The following is a 16,803-nucleotide window of genomic DNA, read 5'->3' as shown; positions in this document are numbered from 1 at the left end:
AAATACATTTGCTCATTCATCCTCTCACACAGAAGGGAAGGGGGATGACAGTATCTTATCGTATACAGTATATAAAAGAAAGCGGATGTAGGTTCCGTATGAGACTGTGTGACATGAATTACATATAAACTGTGTTTTAAAGTGTAGTAGTGTGATAGATCGTTCTTGTTTATGTGTAAAAGTAACACGTTCCACTACTCAAGTCTCCTCCCAGATAGCCAGAAACGTCACAGTAAATTTAGAAGAGGAATTTATGCCGTAAATGACAACAGATTTAAGAAATTAACATAGCAAATTAAAGTAACAACGTTACACATGGCGACCCTGCCAGGATAGTCAGAAACGCCACAGTAAATTTAGAAGAGGAATTTATGCCGTAAATGACAACAGATTTAAGAAATCAAACATGAAAGGAATCCAACAGAGACCTTTCAGTGTCTAAGAAGTTTCACTGCCATACAATAGCAGCCTCGTTGGACCCCTGTGAATGACTATACTTAAACTATAACCACCCGGTAGTTTACAAGGGACGTTCAGTAAGTAATGCAACTCTTTTTTTCCCCACAGCCAATGTCGGTTGAAAAACTGCGGAATTAGTTGTAGGATATCGTGGAATATTCTCACTTCAAAAGCCTTCAAAATGGCATCTCTAACAGAAGTGTGTTTCAAGCAGAGAACTGTCACTGCGTTTATTTGACGGACAAGCAGAGCATCGCAGATATTCATAGGCGCGGTGAACAAAAGTACCGTTAGTCGTTAGGCGAGGCGTTTGTCATCATCGCAACAAGGTCGCGAAAACCTGTCCGCTCTCTCTCTCTCTCTCTCTCTCTCTCTCTCTCTCTCTCTCTCTCTCGTTTGCCGACCGGCCGCAAACAGCTGTGACTCCTGCAATGTTGGAACGTGCGGACACTCTCAGTCAAGGTGATTGGCAAACACCCCGCTGCTCAACTGGGCATCTCTGTTGGTAGTGCCGACACAGTCGTCGGCCAGTTGTGGGCACTCAAAGCTGTGTGCCTAGTGGCCGTGCGGTTCTAGGCGCTTCAGGTCGGAACCGCGTGACCGCTACGGTCGCAGGTTCGAATCCTGCCTCGGGCATGGATGTGTGTGATGTCCTTAGGTTAGTTAGGTTTAATTAGTTCTAAGTTCTAGGCGACTGATGACCTCAGAAGTTAAGTCGCATAGTGCTCAGAGCCATTTGAACCATTTTTTTGTGTGTTAGCTGGGTTCCTCGCCGCCTAATAGAAAACCATAAAGAGCAACGAAGGACCATCTATTTGGAGTTGCTCGCGCGATGAGGCTGATCGTGACAACTCTTTGTCTAACGTAGACACAGACAATGAAACATGGAGTCATCACTTCGAACCGAAAACAAAACGGCAGTCCTTGGAGTGGCGTTACACCACCTCTCCTCCGAACAAAAAGTTCAAAGCCACACCTTCAGCTCGTAAAGTCGTGGCGATGATCTTCTGGGACGCTGAAGGGGTTCTTCTGTTTGAGGTCCTCCCTCAAGGTGCGACGATCAACTCTGAAGTGTATTGCGCTACCTTTAAAAAACTGGAAAACTAATTACACTCGACTTAGTCGCCACCAAAATGCAAACAAACTTCTGCTTCTCCATGACAGCGAAAGGCCGCTCATACCTGCGTACCCGAGAGGAGTTAAGAAAATTCCGTTGGACTGTTCTTCCTAATCCATCCTACAGCCCGGGTTAAGCACTTTCCGACTTCCATCTCTTTGGTCCAATGAAGGATGCGCTCCACGAAAGCAGTACACGGATGATGGGGAGGTTATTGATGCTGCGCAATGTTGGTGCCAACGTCGACCAGTAGGGTGATACCATACGGCATACAGGCGCTCCCAGTAAGGTGGCATAAGGCCGTCGCATTGAAGAGAGATTATATTGAAAAATGTGGTAGCCAATAGAGCGAAGAATAATGTGGTCAACTGGAATCCTGAATAAAACCCAAAATGTATTTGAGAAAAAAAGTGTTGCATTACTTATTGGCCGGGCGAAGTGGCCGTGCGGTTAAAGGCGCTGCAGTCTGGAACCGCAAGACCGCTACGGTCGCAGGTTCGAATCCTGCCTCGGGCATGGATGTTTGTGATGTCCTTAGGTTAGTTAGGTTTAACTAGTTCTAAGTTCTAGGGGACTAATGACCTCAGCAGTTGAGTCCCATAGTGCTCAGAGCCATTTGAACCATTACTTATTGAGCGCCCTTCGTATTTGGTTTGTTACCCCAATTACCTTTGTTTCTGTGAAAATACTGTCACATTAGTGAAAAAAACAGTAATATTCTGTCACTGAAACGTAGAACACAAAACAGAGTAATGCGACAACCCTAAAGCCCATTTTACACGAGCAGCTTTCTGACCAAAATCGACTACACGTTGTGGATGCGCTTCACGTGCTTGGTACGTGGCTAGCCGCTCATTTACACACAACCGGATCGATGCCGTCAATGGCCAGTAGACTGTGTCCAATTTGTGGTTCTAAGACCTTGGGCTTACTGCAGACTGCGCATGCGCAGAAACGGGCGAATGTGGCTTCGTCTGCTAACTTAAGGAAGTGAAGCCGAAGTCACACTATCATAGTAATAGACTTCGTATCTACTTGATCTGTATTTGTTGTTTTCTTTATTTTTAAGGCACATTGGGAAGGCTGCTCGTTAGCCTGGTATTTTCACTACTAGTGTTCCTCCACAAGAGACAAAATATTTAAAAACAAGGAGGTATTTGCCGTTTCACAACATTTGGACAAAGGAAATGCCTAAACTGTGCATAAATAATAAAGTAAATGGAATAATATTTTAATGATTGTTTCAATAGTGAAAAATCAGAGCCATTCAACAAGGAAAATAATTTTCGACGTTTTCCATTTCCACGATCGATTTCCGCTACCATGTAAACGCGCAACCGTTTTCGAAACGCGCTTGTACTGTCTAGTTACGCAGATAGTGACTTTTTACACTGTGATGGAGAAGTAGAAATATTGTACTGAGCATGAAGGTATCTACTTACAATATTTAACTGAAGAGAAATAGCGATTGTGCCGACTCTATCAGAAACTGGAACATTCGATTTCCAGACACCATACTTGACTGGTCTAGCAAATCCTCTTCGGTCTCGTGTTTACACGACAGCGAAAAACTTGACGAAAAATAAACTGGGCAGTTATTGTTGTCAATAGTAAAGATCGTGAATGAAAGCAACATGTTTGTTTCGAAATAAGGGAGACAGCTCATACAGCCAGTGTTTCCACTGTTACGCAGATATTTTCAGTGCAATGCGAATCAGAGGTAAATATGGATAATAAATAAAACAAAATGCAATTACCCCGACGAGGCACCAGAAACCCCGGGTCGCTTATGCTAGGTTACTCATAAAATATCCGTGAAGAACCTCCGAAATTCAGTCGGCAGAGTTCGCATTCACTCTGCACTCAAAACACCACTGGTTTAGAGTTCTTTGACTTATTTGTGGATAGGTTCCGCCTTGAGCAAACAGATTTTATTCTTCTTTACCCACACGTTTCGCACGAACTTCGGTGGGAATGCGTACTTGTTTTCTTAGTAATACATGCGGCTTTCCATATTATGCGTTATTGGTATTTTAGTTTCTTTTTTACAGGTTTTCCCGTAGTCTTCATTGTGAAAATGGCTTTTAAACTTGCACTGCCTCACTGTTTTACAAGATATATATTGTGTAAGTTCCAAGTGCGTATACCTCTCTGCCATCTGCAGAGCGAATCGACGACAGTGGGTGGCGAGTGAAACTCAAAACAGAGACTTCGGGTAACACGACTTTGTTTCAGTGCCGGGCCACGTGGCACGTTGTACAGTGATCGGTCCATCACCTCGGTATGTACTTGGGCTGTTTAAATTCTTCCATATTTGTTTTAGTTTCGTAGTAAAGAGCACAGAACACCGAAATGTCAGAACTGCAAGGTCCTTGTTATACGGGAACAAACAATAGCTTTCATAGTGATAAGACAGGAACTTCAAATACGAGAAAAATATGGCACCGGAATCCGTATTCTTGCTTTGCGAAATGAGAATCTAGATGACCTTTTTCATTTATGCCTTATGAGTGAACCTGGTAGTCTGATAAAGTGTGTCCTGGAAACGTTTTTGTTACCTTCCAGAGTAAGACAAACTTCTCGTAGCTGGAGTCCACAGTAATTTAGAATTTTGCAAGTGATATCGTGGTCGCCTTTTGACTGTAAAATTATTCATTTATAAAACCACCCGGGTGGTGAAGTACACACTTCAAAATCGATTCTGTAAATAGGCTTCTGGTTGCTGGTTTTCCAATTCCACAATCGATATTCATTTATAAAACCACCCGGGTGGTGAAGTACACACTTCAAAATCGATTCTGTAAATAGGCTTCTGGTTGCTGGTTTTCCAGTTCCACAATCGATTTTGGCCCCCTTGTAAACGCAACCGGTTTTGAAGCGTGCTTGGGCTACCAGGTTTCATCTAGTTAAAAAAAGGCTAATATTTACGGAGTGGCCATTTGTACAGTGATGGTTAAGTAGAAATATTGGACTGAAGCTGTTTACACCTGCGAGTGTGGTGACTAAATCAGAAACCGTATTTAACTGGGCTAGCAAATCCGCTTCAGACCTTAACATCTTAAACACAAGAGCGAAAAACGATCTCCCAAATTTGGTTTTTGTCTTTCGGAAGACGTGTCTCGTGTAAACGTAGTGATTCTGTGGACTCCTGTCTTTTTTTGTTACTGCTCACGAATCCGCGTGTGAACTTCTCGATTTAAATGTATTGTAAGTATATTGCTTGTATTCTACGTTATTTTAGTTCGCATCCGGTTTTCACACTTTTCTGAAATTTAAGAGAAAACTATCGACACGAAAAGAAAACACGCAAAAACACACGTTCTCACTCTACAGTATCACTCCGTCCCCAATGTCGACCGTTCCCGCCCCAATGTCGACCGTTCCAACTGAAATATAGCCGTTTTTGTGTGTGATACTTGCTTCTTGAGGTAGGTTAACGTTTCTCATCGTAGTAAAATCAGTAACGGGGTTAAAATATTTCTAAAACGGTCCTCGCAACATTAAAGATTTTCATTTTGTTTAAAGCCTTCTATTTCCTTCCTCTTCCTCCTCCTCCTCCTCCCCCTGGCGCCGCTACATTTATTACCGTTCTGCTAGACTAGTAAAATAGTTGCATATTCTAAAACATTTAATGATTTTCGAAACGACGAGGTCATTCGTATAGCAATTAAACATATGTAGGTAAAAGGTTGTCAGTTACATTACATGTTGTTTGGTTTATGTAATTGCTCTGGGTGCCAATATATGGACAAGCAAGTATTTGCATCATAAAATATATGCAGTGAAAAAATAAAAACATATGCTAGTAAGAAGTTTGTGTGGTAATAAAATATTGTCAGACCAATATGACGGTCCTTCTTCGATGTTTTGAGTGTTAGTGAAGTATCAAATTCCTACGTAAGGCTCCCTCCTCGCGAGATTTGCAGACAAGTTACTAAAGGAAACTCTTAAGTTTTGCTGGATACCGAAAGCGTACACCAGGTCTTAACTGGTGCAAGTTGATCGTTCACGGCATATTCAGAATCTGCACATTACCTTGACATTTCGCACTTCTACCAATCAAAATTAGTGACGCTATTTCGAGAAAGAAAAATGCTACATGCTTTTCAGGACAGATGGTTTCGAAAAACGTGACCGATTCGACGCAGGCAATGTACAATTGCATGTGCTATCTGTGTTATGTTAACAGCCTAAGTATTTTTAATATTTCGCTTTCAGATGGTGGGGAGTCGATCATGCCGCCATCCAGTTGCCTTCTACCGCGCAAATGTGAGCTCAGTATCTTTTTCTTTACGCTTGCAGTGCCCGCATTTTTGTCTTGCAGACCCTCACCTTCTTAGCTAGTTATCACTGTTCGATCATTTCTTCAGATCGCTGTCTTGTTTCATCAAGATTGTCTCATCAAATGCATTGGAAAATAGGAGCCACTCTAAGAACTCAATTCGTAGAATGTGTACGAAAATACTTCATGATGTGAAGAAGAGTACCACTATTACGTGTGCTACAAATTGAGACGATAACACTCATTACTGTATTCCGATGCAGGGCATTTGAGTAGTTTGAGTGGTAATCTTTCACTACCATAGTTGCTTGTGCAATGTTGGTGTCTTCGTAGCTGATACAAAGGCAGTAAACTGGAAATCGTCGAATCTTGGCAGCTGTCTGCTCGCCATTGCCTCTGTGGTTTTTTAACCATTAGGGATTGAATGAAAGAAAAAAATTAAAATTCGGTTTAGTGTTAGGGTCTAGGTTCTCTTACTTTCTACAATATGCTCCACAAAAAGTTGAATTGGTTTCGTACCAATGAAATGTTTCATCGATGTTTGAGTTTCAAAGAAATTTACAGTCTTGAATCACACCGTTGTTGGCACAATAAGAAGTGTTGCGACATCATCTGGCAGAATGTCAGAAATTTATTTCTGCTCCCCATTGATACGTTGATTGGCTATGAGGTAGTAAATGATTCATAGAGGACTTCTACAGATACTATGTATGACATGAGCAGAGTGGAAATAATTTCACCTAATGTCTGAGGGACAAGTTCTGTGCAATGATATGCAAGTTTGCATGCTCACTTACTTAGGAAGCCTTCCTCAGAGAAGCAGTATGACAGCACGTTTGTCTTAATGCACACAACACCTAGATGGTGTACATAAATATTTGGCACTGGGTGCCCCGTAAATCTAACCTTCCACAAAACCTTTTGACCTGAGCTTGAGAAATTTTATGGTTTCCCTTACAATTTTTTTCCTTTATCTTAATTGTATTATGAATATGGATAGTAATGAACTCAAACTAAAATTTTGTGTGTGTTACAGGCTATACTCGATACGAAGCAGCATTCAATCTCATACACCTTGTCGAGAAACCAAGCAGTCATAGTAGAATACATGCCTGATGAAGAAACAGACATGTTCCAGGTGAGTTTTCATCACAATAAGTAAATCTGTGGTAGTTGAGCTCTGCCTTGTAAGTAAGAGGGGTAAGTGGTGGGTTGCAACAGTGAGACCATATGAGTTATAACAGAAGTTCTTAGAGGATGGGGGGGGGGGGGGAGGAGGAGAACAGTTGATGCTTGCAAGGAAATAATACCCACCATTTGTACCAAGAAGTTTTTGTATTGTGAAACATGATTTTGAAATATGCTGCATGAAATTCTGCTGCTTAGTAATTATGCTAAAGTCGTACTCTTCCTTCCCATTTTCTTTTGTTAATTATATGGTTTTTAAGTAGGCATGCTCAAAAATCTGAATTTGTAAAAGCAAGCTCTGTGATGTGTGCTTAAAATATTATGAATGTTATTTACATGTGTTAAGTAACTGCTGGATGCTGTCTTTAGTGAATAATGTAGCTGAAGACAGTTGTTGTTGTTGTGGTCTTCAGTCCTGAGACTGGTTTGATGCAGCTCTCCATGCTACTCTATCCTGTGCCAGCTTCATCATCTCCCAGTATCTACTGCAACCTACATCCTTCTGAATCTGCTTAGTGTATTCATCTCTTGGTCTCCCCCTACGATTTTTACCCTCCACACTGCCCTCCAATGCTAAATTTGTGATCCCTTGATGCCTCAAAACATGTCCTACCAACCGATCCCTTCTTCTAGTCAAGTTGTGCCACAAACTTCTCTTCTCCCCAATCCTACTCAATACCTCCTCATTAGTTACGTGATCTACCCACCTTATCTTCAGCAATCTTCTGTAGCACCACAATTCGAAAGCTTCTTCTGAAGACAGTACAAATGAAATATTCTTTTTGTGGAGAGTTTTCCCATCCAGAAAACTGCCAAATAATCCATAAGCAGATGAAAGTGTTAGTACAAATGAACTGTATTCCCTCCTCCCTCCCCCTTCCCTCCCCTGCCTGCCCCATTCTGCCCCCCTCCCCCCTGTACCTGTCCATCCCTAGTTAGTTTGGATGAATAGCCCAAAGAAAATCTGCAGAATTTGTTAGCTCATTGAGAATGTATTGTGGTGTGTGCCACAGATTTATATATATATATATATATATATATATATATATATATATATATATATATATATATATATATATATATATATATATATATATATATATATATATATATATATATATATATATATATATAGAGAGAGAGAGAGAGAGAGAGAGAGAGAGAGAGAGAGAGAGAGAGAGCTATTTACCCTAGACTGCTTTGGACCTCCTCCAAGAAGTGCGCAAAGACCAAACAAGACAAAATGCCATTCACTAGAGTGAGTGTAAAAGCATATTACTCACTCACTTTGTGCCATCAGTTGCATACCTTAGCCTTTTTTTAAATTATTATTCGAGCTATCTACACATCTTATAAAGTGAATCAGCTACTCGTATTCTTATGCACTAGAGGAGTGAGGGATGATCTGTTGGCAGATATAATACTGTATTGAAACCAATGTAGCCATTTGAAGATGATCATGATAGTTTGAAACAAATGAGGGTATAATTTTAATACTTAAAAAATATTTGTAACTGGTTACTTTCTCCAACAGTGATCATGAACATCTAGCATGGATAAAATAACATTTTTGCCTTGTCATGTACTTTGGGGATTATCTTAGGTTTCCAGCACGTCTGTGAAATGAAAGTGTCTCATTTATGCTAGTATTACTCCTGTTACCATTTACTGCAGATAAGTGATACCTCATCACTAAAATTGAATACTAACAGAACAGAGAAAACATTTTCCACAGGCAGAGGCTCCATTTCTATTCCCAGTGCGGTATAATGTGTAAACAAGAACAGTGTGCGTAAATAATTGTTAAATATAGGATATGTGAATAATAGAGTACATTTGCAGCCTGTGAAACTTGTGGTAATATTATGAAAATGTGTTGGGGAATCTTAATGATTTGTTCCATCTTAAGATAATAGAAACCTCATTTGTTATAAATTACTTACCCACAACAGAAGTATGGTTCTGGATATGAATATAACTGAAACAATTCACTGAATAGTTCCTTTGTCAGTACTGTTTTAGCAGTGTGTACTTAAGCAGCATACAAATCTTGAGTGAAACATTTAGCACCACAACACTGTACGTTCGGTTAAACTTAATGGTGAAATTTTGTATTGATTGCAGACTGAATGTGTGAAACGTCGTAATAACATTTTCCTTCACAAAATTATTGCATTTGCCCATTAAATTCTGACAGACTGTATTATGCCTTGCAGATTGGGCGATCATCCGAGTCACCAATCGACTTTGTTGTAATGGATACTGTGGCAGGTGAGAAGACACGTGACAGCAAGATGGAGCAGAGCACCATCTCGCGGTTTGCTTGTCGCATACTTGCCGACCGAGCAAACCCACGCATTGCACGTATTTATGCTGCTGGCTTTGATGGTTCCTGTAACATCTTCCTTGGTGTGAGTATAGCTGCTTGCAGACAATGTGCAGAAGCAGTCTCTCCACAAACCCTAATGTATATCAACAGTTTATGTAGCCAGTTGCATGTGAGCAGTGGTTGCAGAATTTTACAATGTAGTCGGCATACATTTCACACCTTTGTCAGTGTAAATAAGTACTAGTTTCTGTAGTTGCAGCAGTTGCTTATGCATGTTTTCAACTATGAGAGCATTATATTTTGGAATCAGGAGTTACACCTACATTCTTATTTGATAAGAGCGTTATCTGTGAAATGCAAGGATTCAGGCCCCACCCTAGCTCATAGTTTTAATGAGTTCTTAGCTGGGATAATAGCACAAATGAAGTACAAGGCATGCAGCTAACTTCATTAAATTTGCATCTACAGCTAAAAGATTTTGTTAGAATAGACTTTGCGAATCGTGAGATACCATTGTGTAAGACCACGTCAAAGTGACATATCTCAATGGAATGCAGATGACACATGTTGTTTCACAGCAGAAAGAAAATTATTTAAAAAACTGAGTGTAATGTGCTTACCATGTGTGTTTCACATTATTACTGATCAAGGATCTGGCTTCATTACTGTTACGAATCAGTCAAATTAAGAGTTGAGTTTTAAAGATGACAGTCCGCCATAGCTGTAAGATATTCTGTGCAGAGATGCATAGTCGGTTTTACCTCCACTGTAAAGTGGTGTGATAACACATTGTGCTTGACTGGCGAGAAGTGGTCACCGTTGGGTTGTACAAAACCTTAAAATTATGCATTCAGGATGCAGATTTTTCTACAGAGATGTTTCAGAAACATATATCCTGAAAACCCTCGGCATTTTATGTTATGGGGACATGTCTTTGCAATGCAATTCAGGGAATTTGTGGGTATTCACATTGTCATCATTATTGTTGTTTAGACTTTGATAAGTGATGGCAATACTGCATGCATCATGTGCATGATAGTCACTTTGATGTGGAAAACTTAACTGAGATGGAACAAATGTTGCTTTGTCTCTGTATGAAGCTATATGGTGCCCTTGGACACTGGTCACCTGTGTTTGTATGACCTTTACTGTCATCGTAATGTGCAATTCATTGAAGGAGTAGAGGAAGCGATGAAATTTTTCTGTGCCTTTTGTAATATACTCATCTATGTGACAGAGTAAGATAAGTAATGAATAGTGAAAGTCTCAACCACTATGTTATTTATTTATTTTTGATGTATGTACCTAACAGACAGCACAGTATTGCTTAACTGGTACAGCTGACGACTAAAACAAGTTTCTGTAAATAGTTAAAAAACAAGTCATAACACATCATTGTAACAGGCAGTAATCTGCTCTGGTGAGATACTGTAACATTATCTCGAGGTTTCGCAATGGCTTCCATAAGGTAAAGCTAAGAAATGCGTAGAAATGGCACTACGATTGCACATAGTCTGTGTGATGGTACAGAAGCCTCCATGTGAATGTACACACATTTTTCTGATACAGTGATTACAATGGCGTTCTAATGATTTCAGTGTACTTAGTCTTGCTTGCTGATCACTACACTATACAAAGAGAATATATTATTTAAATTACCACCTGATGTTGCACAAACAAATGAAAGAATCTCCAATGCCTATCTTGTATAGGTGACTGGGGAAGCTTGTGAAGAGACATCCTTATATAGTGATGAATGATTGGCATTATCTAACACATGACGAGTGTGTAAACCATGATCTTCTCATGGGAGCAGGTCGCAGATTGCAGGTTATTCTACTGGTAGCCTCTCTGCTGTCTTCTTTCTTTCCACTTATTATCTTTCCTCTTGTTGTAATATGAGTTTTTATGAGATTAAGGCTTAAGCTGTTGGCTGTCAATCAGTTGTTAGCCTGTTCCATTATTCTCCTGTCCGTGTGTGGTACAGTTGTGTTTTGTCTGTTTATCAATAAGTATGCCATCAACAAAAATTACAGTTACTGAAGAGTTAACCAGTGACTCAAGTTAGTAGTTCATGTAGACAAAGAGCCAAATGCTCTGCTCACTAAGCCATAGTGGTCATCACAAGTGCATAGACTGTCATAGCACACACCTCCTGTCAGGTGCGAATTCTCAACTTATTCACACACTACTAATGTTGTGCCCCTTCCCCATTATCCTCATTACTTGCGGAATTTTGCAGATTCCCATTAGGATTCAAGTCTGGTATGCATCCAAACTGAAGAGATCATTGGATATCATCTTAATTATATATACATGTGATGTGCTGTTGCAGTGACCACTATGTCCTAGGAAGTGGGAGACAGAGAATTCAAATCCCAGTCTGGCATGAATTTTCAACTTTTTGGAGTGTGGGGAAAGATGCCTATTTACATGCCTCAGTCAAGACACTAACTTCTATTAACACTCAGTAAACTGTTCATATGTTTCTGTGTTTTCCTCGTATTATATTAAATTTTATGCAGCTTTTTCTGTGTAAAAGGGTTAGTCTCTTGTTTTTGGAAGTGTAAATTCATTCAGTCTGCAGTGCAGTAGTTGCTCAGAGAACATTACATAGCTCATTAATGCATCAGCGTCCATTGGTGACTCATCAGGAGGGTAGCAAGTTGTATATCTAGAATTCTGTTTGCTTTTATAATTTACTTCAGTCTTGCGATGATGATGATTATTATTATTATTATTATTATTATTATTATTATTGTTATTATTTGGTTTGTAGGGTGCTCAACTGCGTGGTTATCAGTTCCCGTACAAATTCCCAATTTTTACACCGTCCAGTCCCCCCACTTTCACGAATGATAATGAAATGATGAGGTCAACACAAACACCCATTCCTCGGGCAGAGAAATTCCCCAACCTTGCCGGGAATCGAACCCGGTACTCCTTGATTCAGAGGCAGCAACACTAGCCATTAGACCACAAGCTGCGAATGATGCAGGAGGAGTTGGCTTCAGTTAGCAAACAGCTGAATGTGCTTTTGGCTATGCTGCCTCGCGGTGTAGCGGTGGCGGAGAATCTGGCACGTTTGTTTTGCCCATGGGCTCTTCCTTCCGAGGCACCTCCAAGTGCACCTGACACGGTGAATCTGCCCTCACAGCAGGGCAAGTGGTGGGTGGTAAAGCACTTGCATGGCTCGAGGTGCAGGGCCCATGTGGAGACTTGTCACCTGGCCTTGATCATTCACCTGTGAGTGGACAGGTGGCTCCTTCAGCAGGGTTTGAGCAAGCACGTAGGGGAGGGGTTCGCTAGTTACCAGGAGCTTCAGTGTTAGATGTGTTACAGAGCCACGTAGGCAGATAGCGTTCAGGGCTGTAAAGAAAGCCAATATGCAGTCAGTATGTTTGCCAGGGGACCTCATCTGAGATGTGGAGACGGCCTTGCTGGCAGCTATCAAGTGTGCAGAGTGGAGTCGTCTGCAAGTTGTGGCTCAAGTCAGCACCAACGATACCTGTCACATTGGTTCTGAGGTGATCCTCAGTTTGTAAAGGTGGCTGGTGGAGGTTGTTAAGACTGCTGGCCTTGTGCGCAGTATGCAAGCAGAGCTCCCAATCTGCAGCATTTTTCCCAGAGTTGCTCAGAGTCCTTTAGTTTGGAGTTGAATGGAGGGTCTCAACCAAAGGCTTCATTGACTCTGCGATGGTCTTGGCTGCAGATTGCTAGACCTGCATTATCGTGTGAAGATTTGTAGGACTCCCCATGATAGATCAGGGATGCACTACACAAAGGAAGCAGCCACTTGGGTAGCAGAGTACTTGCGGAGTGCACATGAGGGCTTTTTAGGCTAGGCAGTAATTAGACATACTCTGATTAACACTCATCAGTTGATATGCAGCAAGGGAAGTCGAATGGCATTCAGTATAAAGACACTTTGACTTTCATAATATTATCAGTAAATTGTCAAAGTACTCATAATAAAGTTCCCGAATTCACTGCCCTCCAGGGAAGTTCTCATGCTCAAATTATTCTTGGGACTGAGAGCTGGCTGAAACCTGAAGTGGAAAGCTCTGAGATATTTAGTGATTTGTGGACTGTATTTCGGAAAACAGATTAGATGCCATAAGGGGGAGGGGGTTAGGGAGTGTTCCTTGCAGTTGATTAAAATATTCTCTCTGTTGAGGTCGAAGTTGAAGATGACAATGAAGTGATCTGATCACATATAAGAGCTATAGGTGAAACCAGGTTAATTGTTAGATGTTTTTACTGACCACTCGATTCTGCTGTCACAGTTTCAGAGTCATTCAAAGAACATCTACAGTCAACAGTGCGTAAACACCCACATGATGCAATACTAGCTGGTGTCTTTAACCTACCGATTATGGTCTGGGATGTCTATGGATTCATTGTAGGAGGTACAGACAGACAATACTTTTGAATACAGTTTTCTGGAAACTGTCCTGAGCAACTAGTTCATCAGACCACACACAGTGGAAATATCTTAGACGTTGTAGCTACAAATAGGCCAGATGTTATCGACAATGTCAGAATAGAAATGGGGATTAGTGATTATGATGTCATTATAGCAACTGTAATAAAAAAAGTTAATAAATCGGTCAAGAATGCTAGGAGAGTTTTTCTGCGAGGTAGATCAGATAATCAATTATTAACATCTCACTTCAACAGTGAAGTGACATCACATAGTTCTAGTAAGATGGATGTTGAGGAATTCGTGGGCAAAGTTTAAGCAGATTGTAACTTGTGGTCTGGAAAATTGTATTTGGTAAGTAGATAAAGGATGGAAAAGACCCACATTGGTTTAATAATGAAATAGGAGGATACTGAGGAAGCACTGGTTCGAAAGGGAAATGCACAAGTGATGACAAGCGGAGGTTAGTAGAGATTCGTACATCTGTGAAAAGATCTATGCACAAAGCTTAAGACTACCACCATTGTCACACACCTTAGCAAAAGATGTGGCAGAGAACCTGAGAAAATTTTGGTCTTAATGAAATCGCTAAGGAGCTCTAAGGCTTTCATTCAGTCCCTCGTTAACCAGTCTGGTGTGGCAGTTGAAAGTAGCAAAACGAAAGCTGAAGTTCTACATTTCCCATTCAAGAAATCGTTCACACAGGGGAAAGTACAAACATACCATCATTTAAAATATGGAGTTTCAGTCTTCGATCGCTATTCTTTATTTCCAATTACCGGTTTCGGGCTAGCTGCCCATCTTCAGATCATATGTTGTAGTTACAGAGTAACTTGTCCGTACAGAACACACTGTTCACTGTCATAAGTGTGTTCTGTACGGACAAGTTACTCTGTAACTACAACATATGATCTGAAGATGGGCAGCTAGCCCGAAACCGGTAATTGGAAATAAAGAATAGCGATCGAAGACTGAAACTCCATATTTTACTTATTGAACGATCGCGGAATTCCCAGTGAGACAACTATGTCTAGTTTTGATACCATCATTTGACCATCGGACATACTCCTGTATGGACGACCTTGTAATAAGTATCCCTGGTGTAGAGAAAGAACTGAAAGATTTGAAAGCAAATAAATCATCAGGTCCAGATGAAATCCCAGTTCGATTTTATAAAGAGTACTCTGTGGCATTGGCCCCTTACCTAGCTTGCATTTATCATGAATCTCTCACCCAGTACAAAGTCCCAAGTGACTGGAAAAAAGCGTAGGTGACTCCAGTATATAAGAAAGGTAAAAGAACAGACCCGCAAAATTACACACCAGTACCCTTATATTCTGTTTGCTGCAGAATCCTTGAACATATTCTTAATTCATATGTAATGAACTTTCTTGAGACCGAGATGCTCAAGTCCACGAATCAGCATGGTTTTAGAAAGCATCCCTCATGTGAAACTTGGCTTGCCCTTTGCTCACTTGATATGCTGAGAACCATGGATGAAGGGCAACAGGCAGTTTCCATATTTCTAGATTTCCAGAAAACATTTGACACAGTGCCCCGTTGTAGGCTGCTAATGAAGGTACGAGCATATGGAATAGATTCAGACACGTGAGTGGCTTGAAATCTCCTCAAATAATAGAACCCAGACTGTTCATTAGAGACAAGGGTAACATCAGGGACACCCTAGGGAAGTGTGATACGATCGCTGTTGTTCTCTGTATGCACAAATGATTTGGCGGAGAGGGTGGGCAGCAATCTCAGATTGTTTGCTGATGATGCCGTGGTGTATGGTAGGGTGTCGAAGTTGATTGACTGTAGGAAGATACAAGACAACTTAGACAAAATTTCCAGTTGGTGTAATGAATGGCAGCTAGCCCTAAATGTGGAAAAATGCGAGTTAATGCAGGTGAATAGGAAGGTCAAACTCGTAATGTTAGGATACAGCATTACCAGTGTCCTGCTTGACACAGTCAAGTTGTTTAAATATGTGCGTATAACCTTGCAAAGTGAGATGGAATGAGAATTTGAGGACTTTGGCAGGGAGGGTAAATGGTAGACTCTGGTTTATTGGAAGAATTTTTGGGAAAGAAGTGATTGACCTTTAAAGGAGACTGCATATAGGATACTGATGTGATCTATTCTTGAGTATTGCTAGTGTCTTTGAGAGCCATACCAGCTCAGATTGAAGGAAGACATCAAAGCAATTCAGAGGCGGGATGCTAGGTTTGTTACTGGTAGATTCCATCAACACACAAGTGTTTGGAGATGCTTCGGGAACTCACATGGGAATCACTGGAGGGAAGGCGGCTTTCCTTTCAAGAAATACTATTGAGAAAATTTAGGTAACCAGCATTTGAAGCTGACTGCCAAACGATTCTACTCTCCCAACATACATTGTGCGTCAGGGCCACGTAGGTAAGATACGAGAAATTAGGGCTCATATGGAGGCATATAGAGCGTTGTTTTTCCCTTGCTCTATCTGCGAGTAGAACAGGAAAGGAAATGATTAGTAGTGGTACAGGGTACCCTCTGCCACACACCTTAGGGTGGCTTGCGGAGTATCTATGTAGGTGTAGATGAGCTTTGGATGATGGTAGCAACAGAATTTTCACACAGTTTGCCTCGAATACTTGTTTTCTAAATTGAACCAACAAGTTTATGTGAGAAGAATGACATATTCCTTGCAAAAGTTCAGATTTACCTTTCCTTGCCATATTTGGTACACCTTCTGATGGACCATACTGAGGTTTGCAAACCTGTCCATTTGTCTTTGAAAGTAATGAGTACATTGTTGTTGTTGTCTTCAGTCCAGAGACTACTTTGATCCATCTGTCCAAGGTTGTCTATCCCATGCAAGTCTCTTTACCCCTACATAACATCAACAACTTGCATCCATTTGAACCTGCTTACTGTATTCAGGCCATCATCTCCTCAACATGATGATTACTTGGTATCTAAGGTTATTTCCAAATGACTGAATTCTTCCTTTCAGCAAGTTGTGCCAT

At 40.8% G+C, this 16,803-nt stretch overlaps 1 protein-coding gene across 3 annotated transcripts in view; it reads left to right on the top strand.

Annotated features, from left to right (window-relative positions):
• Positions 1 to 16,803, top strand: part of LOC126187839 (protein pellino) — a 457,964-nt gene that overhangs the window by 399,837 nt on the left and 41,324 nt on the right. For all 3 annotated transcript variants that reach the window (XM_049929143.1, XM_049929142.1, XM_049929144.1), the window contains exons 4-5: positions 6,895 to 6,996; positions 9,263 to 9,457. In XM_049929143.1, the coding sequence (XP_049785100.1) occupies positions 6,895 to 6,996; positions 9,263 to 9,457 (297 nt within the window). The remainder of the gene's footprint in view (positions 1 to 6,894; positions 6,997 to 9,262; positions 9,458 to 16,803) is intronic.

The sequence above is a fragment of the Schistocerca cancellata genome, chromosome 5, assembly GCF_023864275.1.
Source record: "Schistocerca cancellata isolate TAMUIC-IGC-003103 chromosome 5, iqSchCanc2.1, whole genome shotgun sequence".
In the NCBI taxonomy this organism is placed as follows: domain Eukaryota; kingdom Metazoa; phylum Arthropoda; class Insecta; order Orthoptera; family Acrididae; genus Schistocerca; species Schistocerca cancellata.
This window is presented reverse-complemented; position numbering and strand designations above follow the sequence as displayed.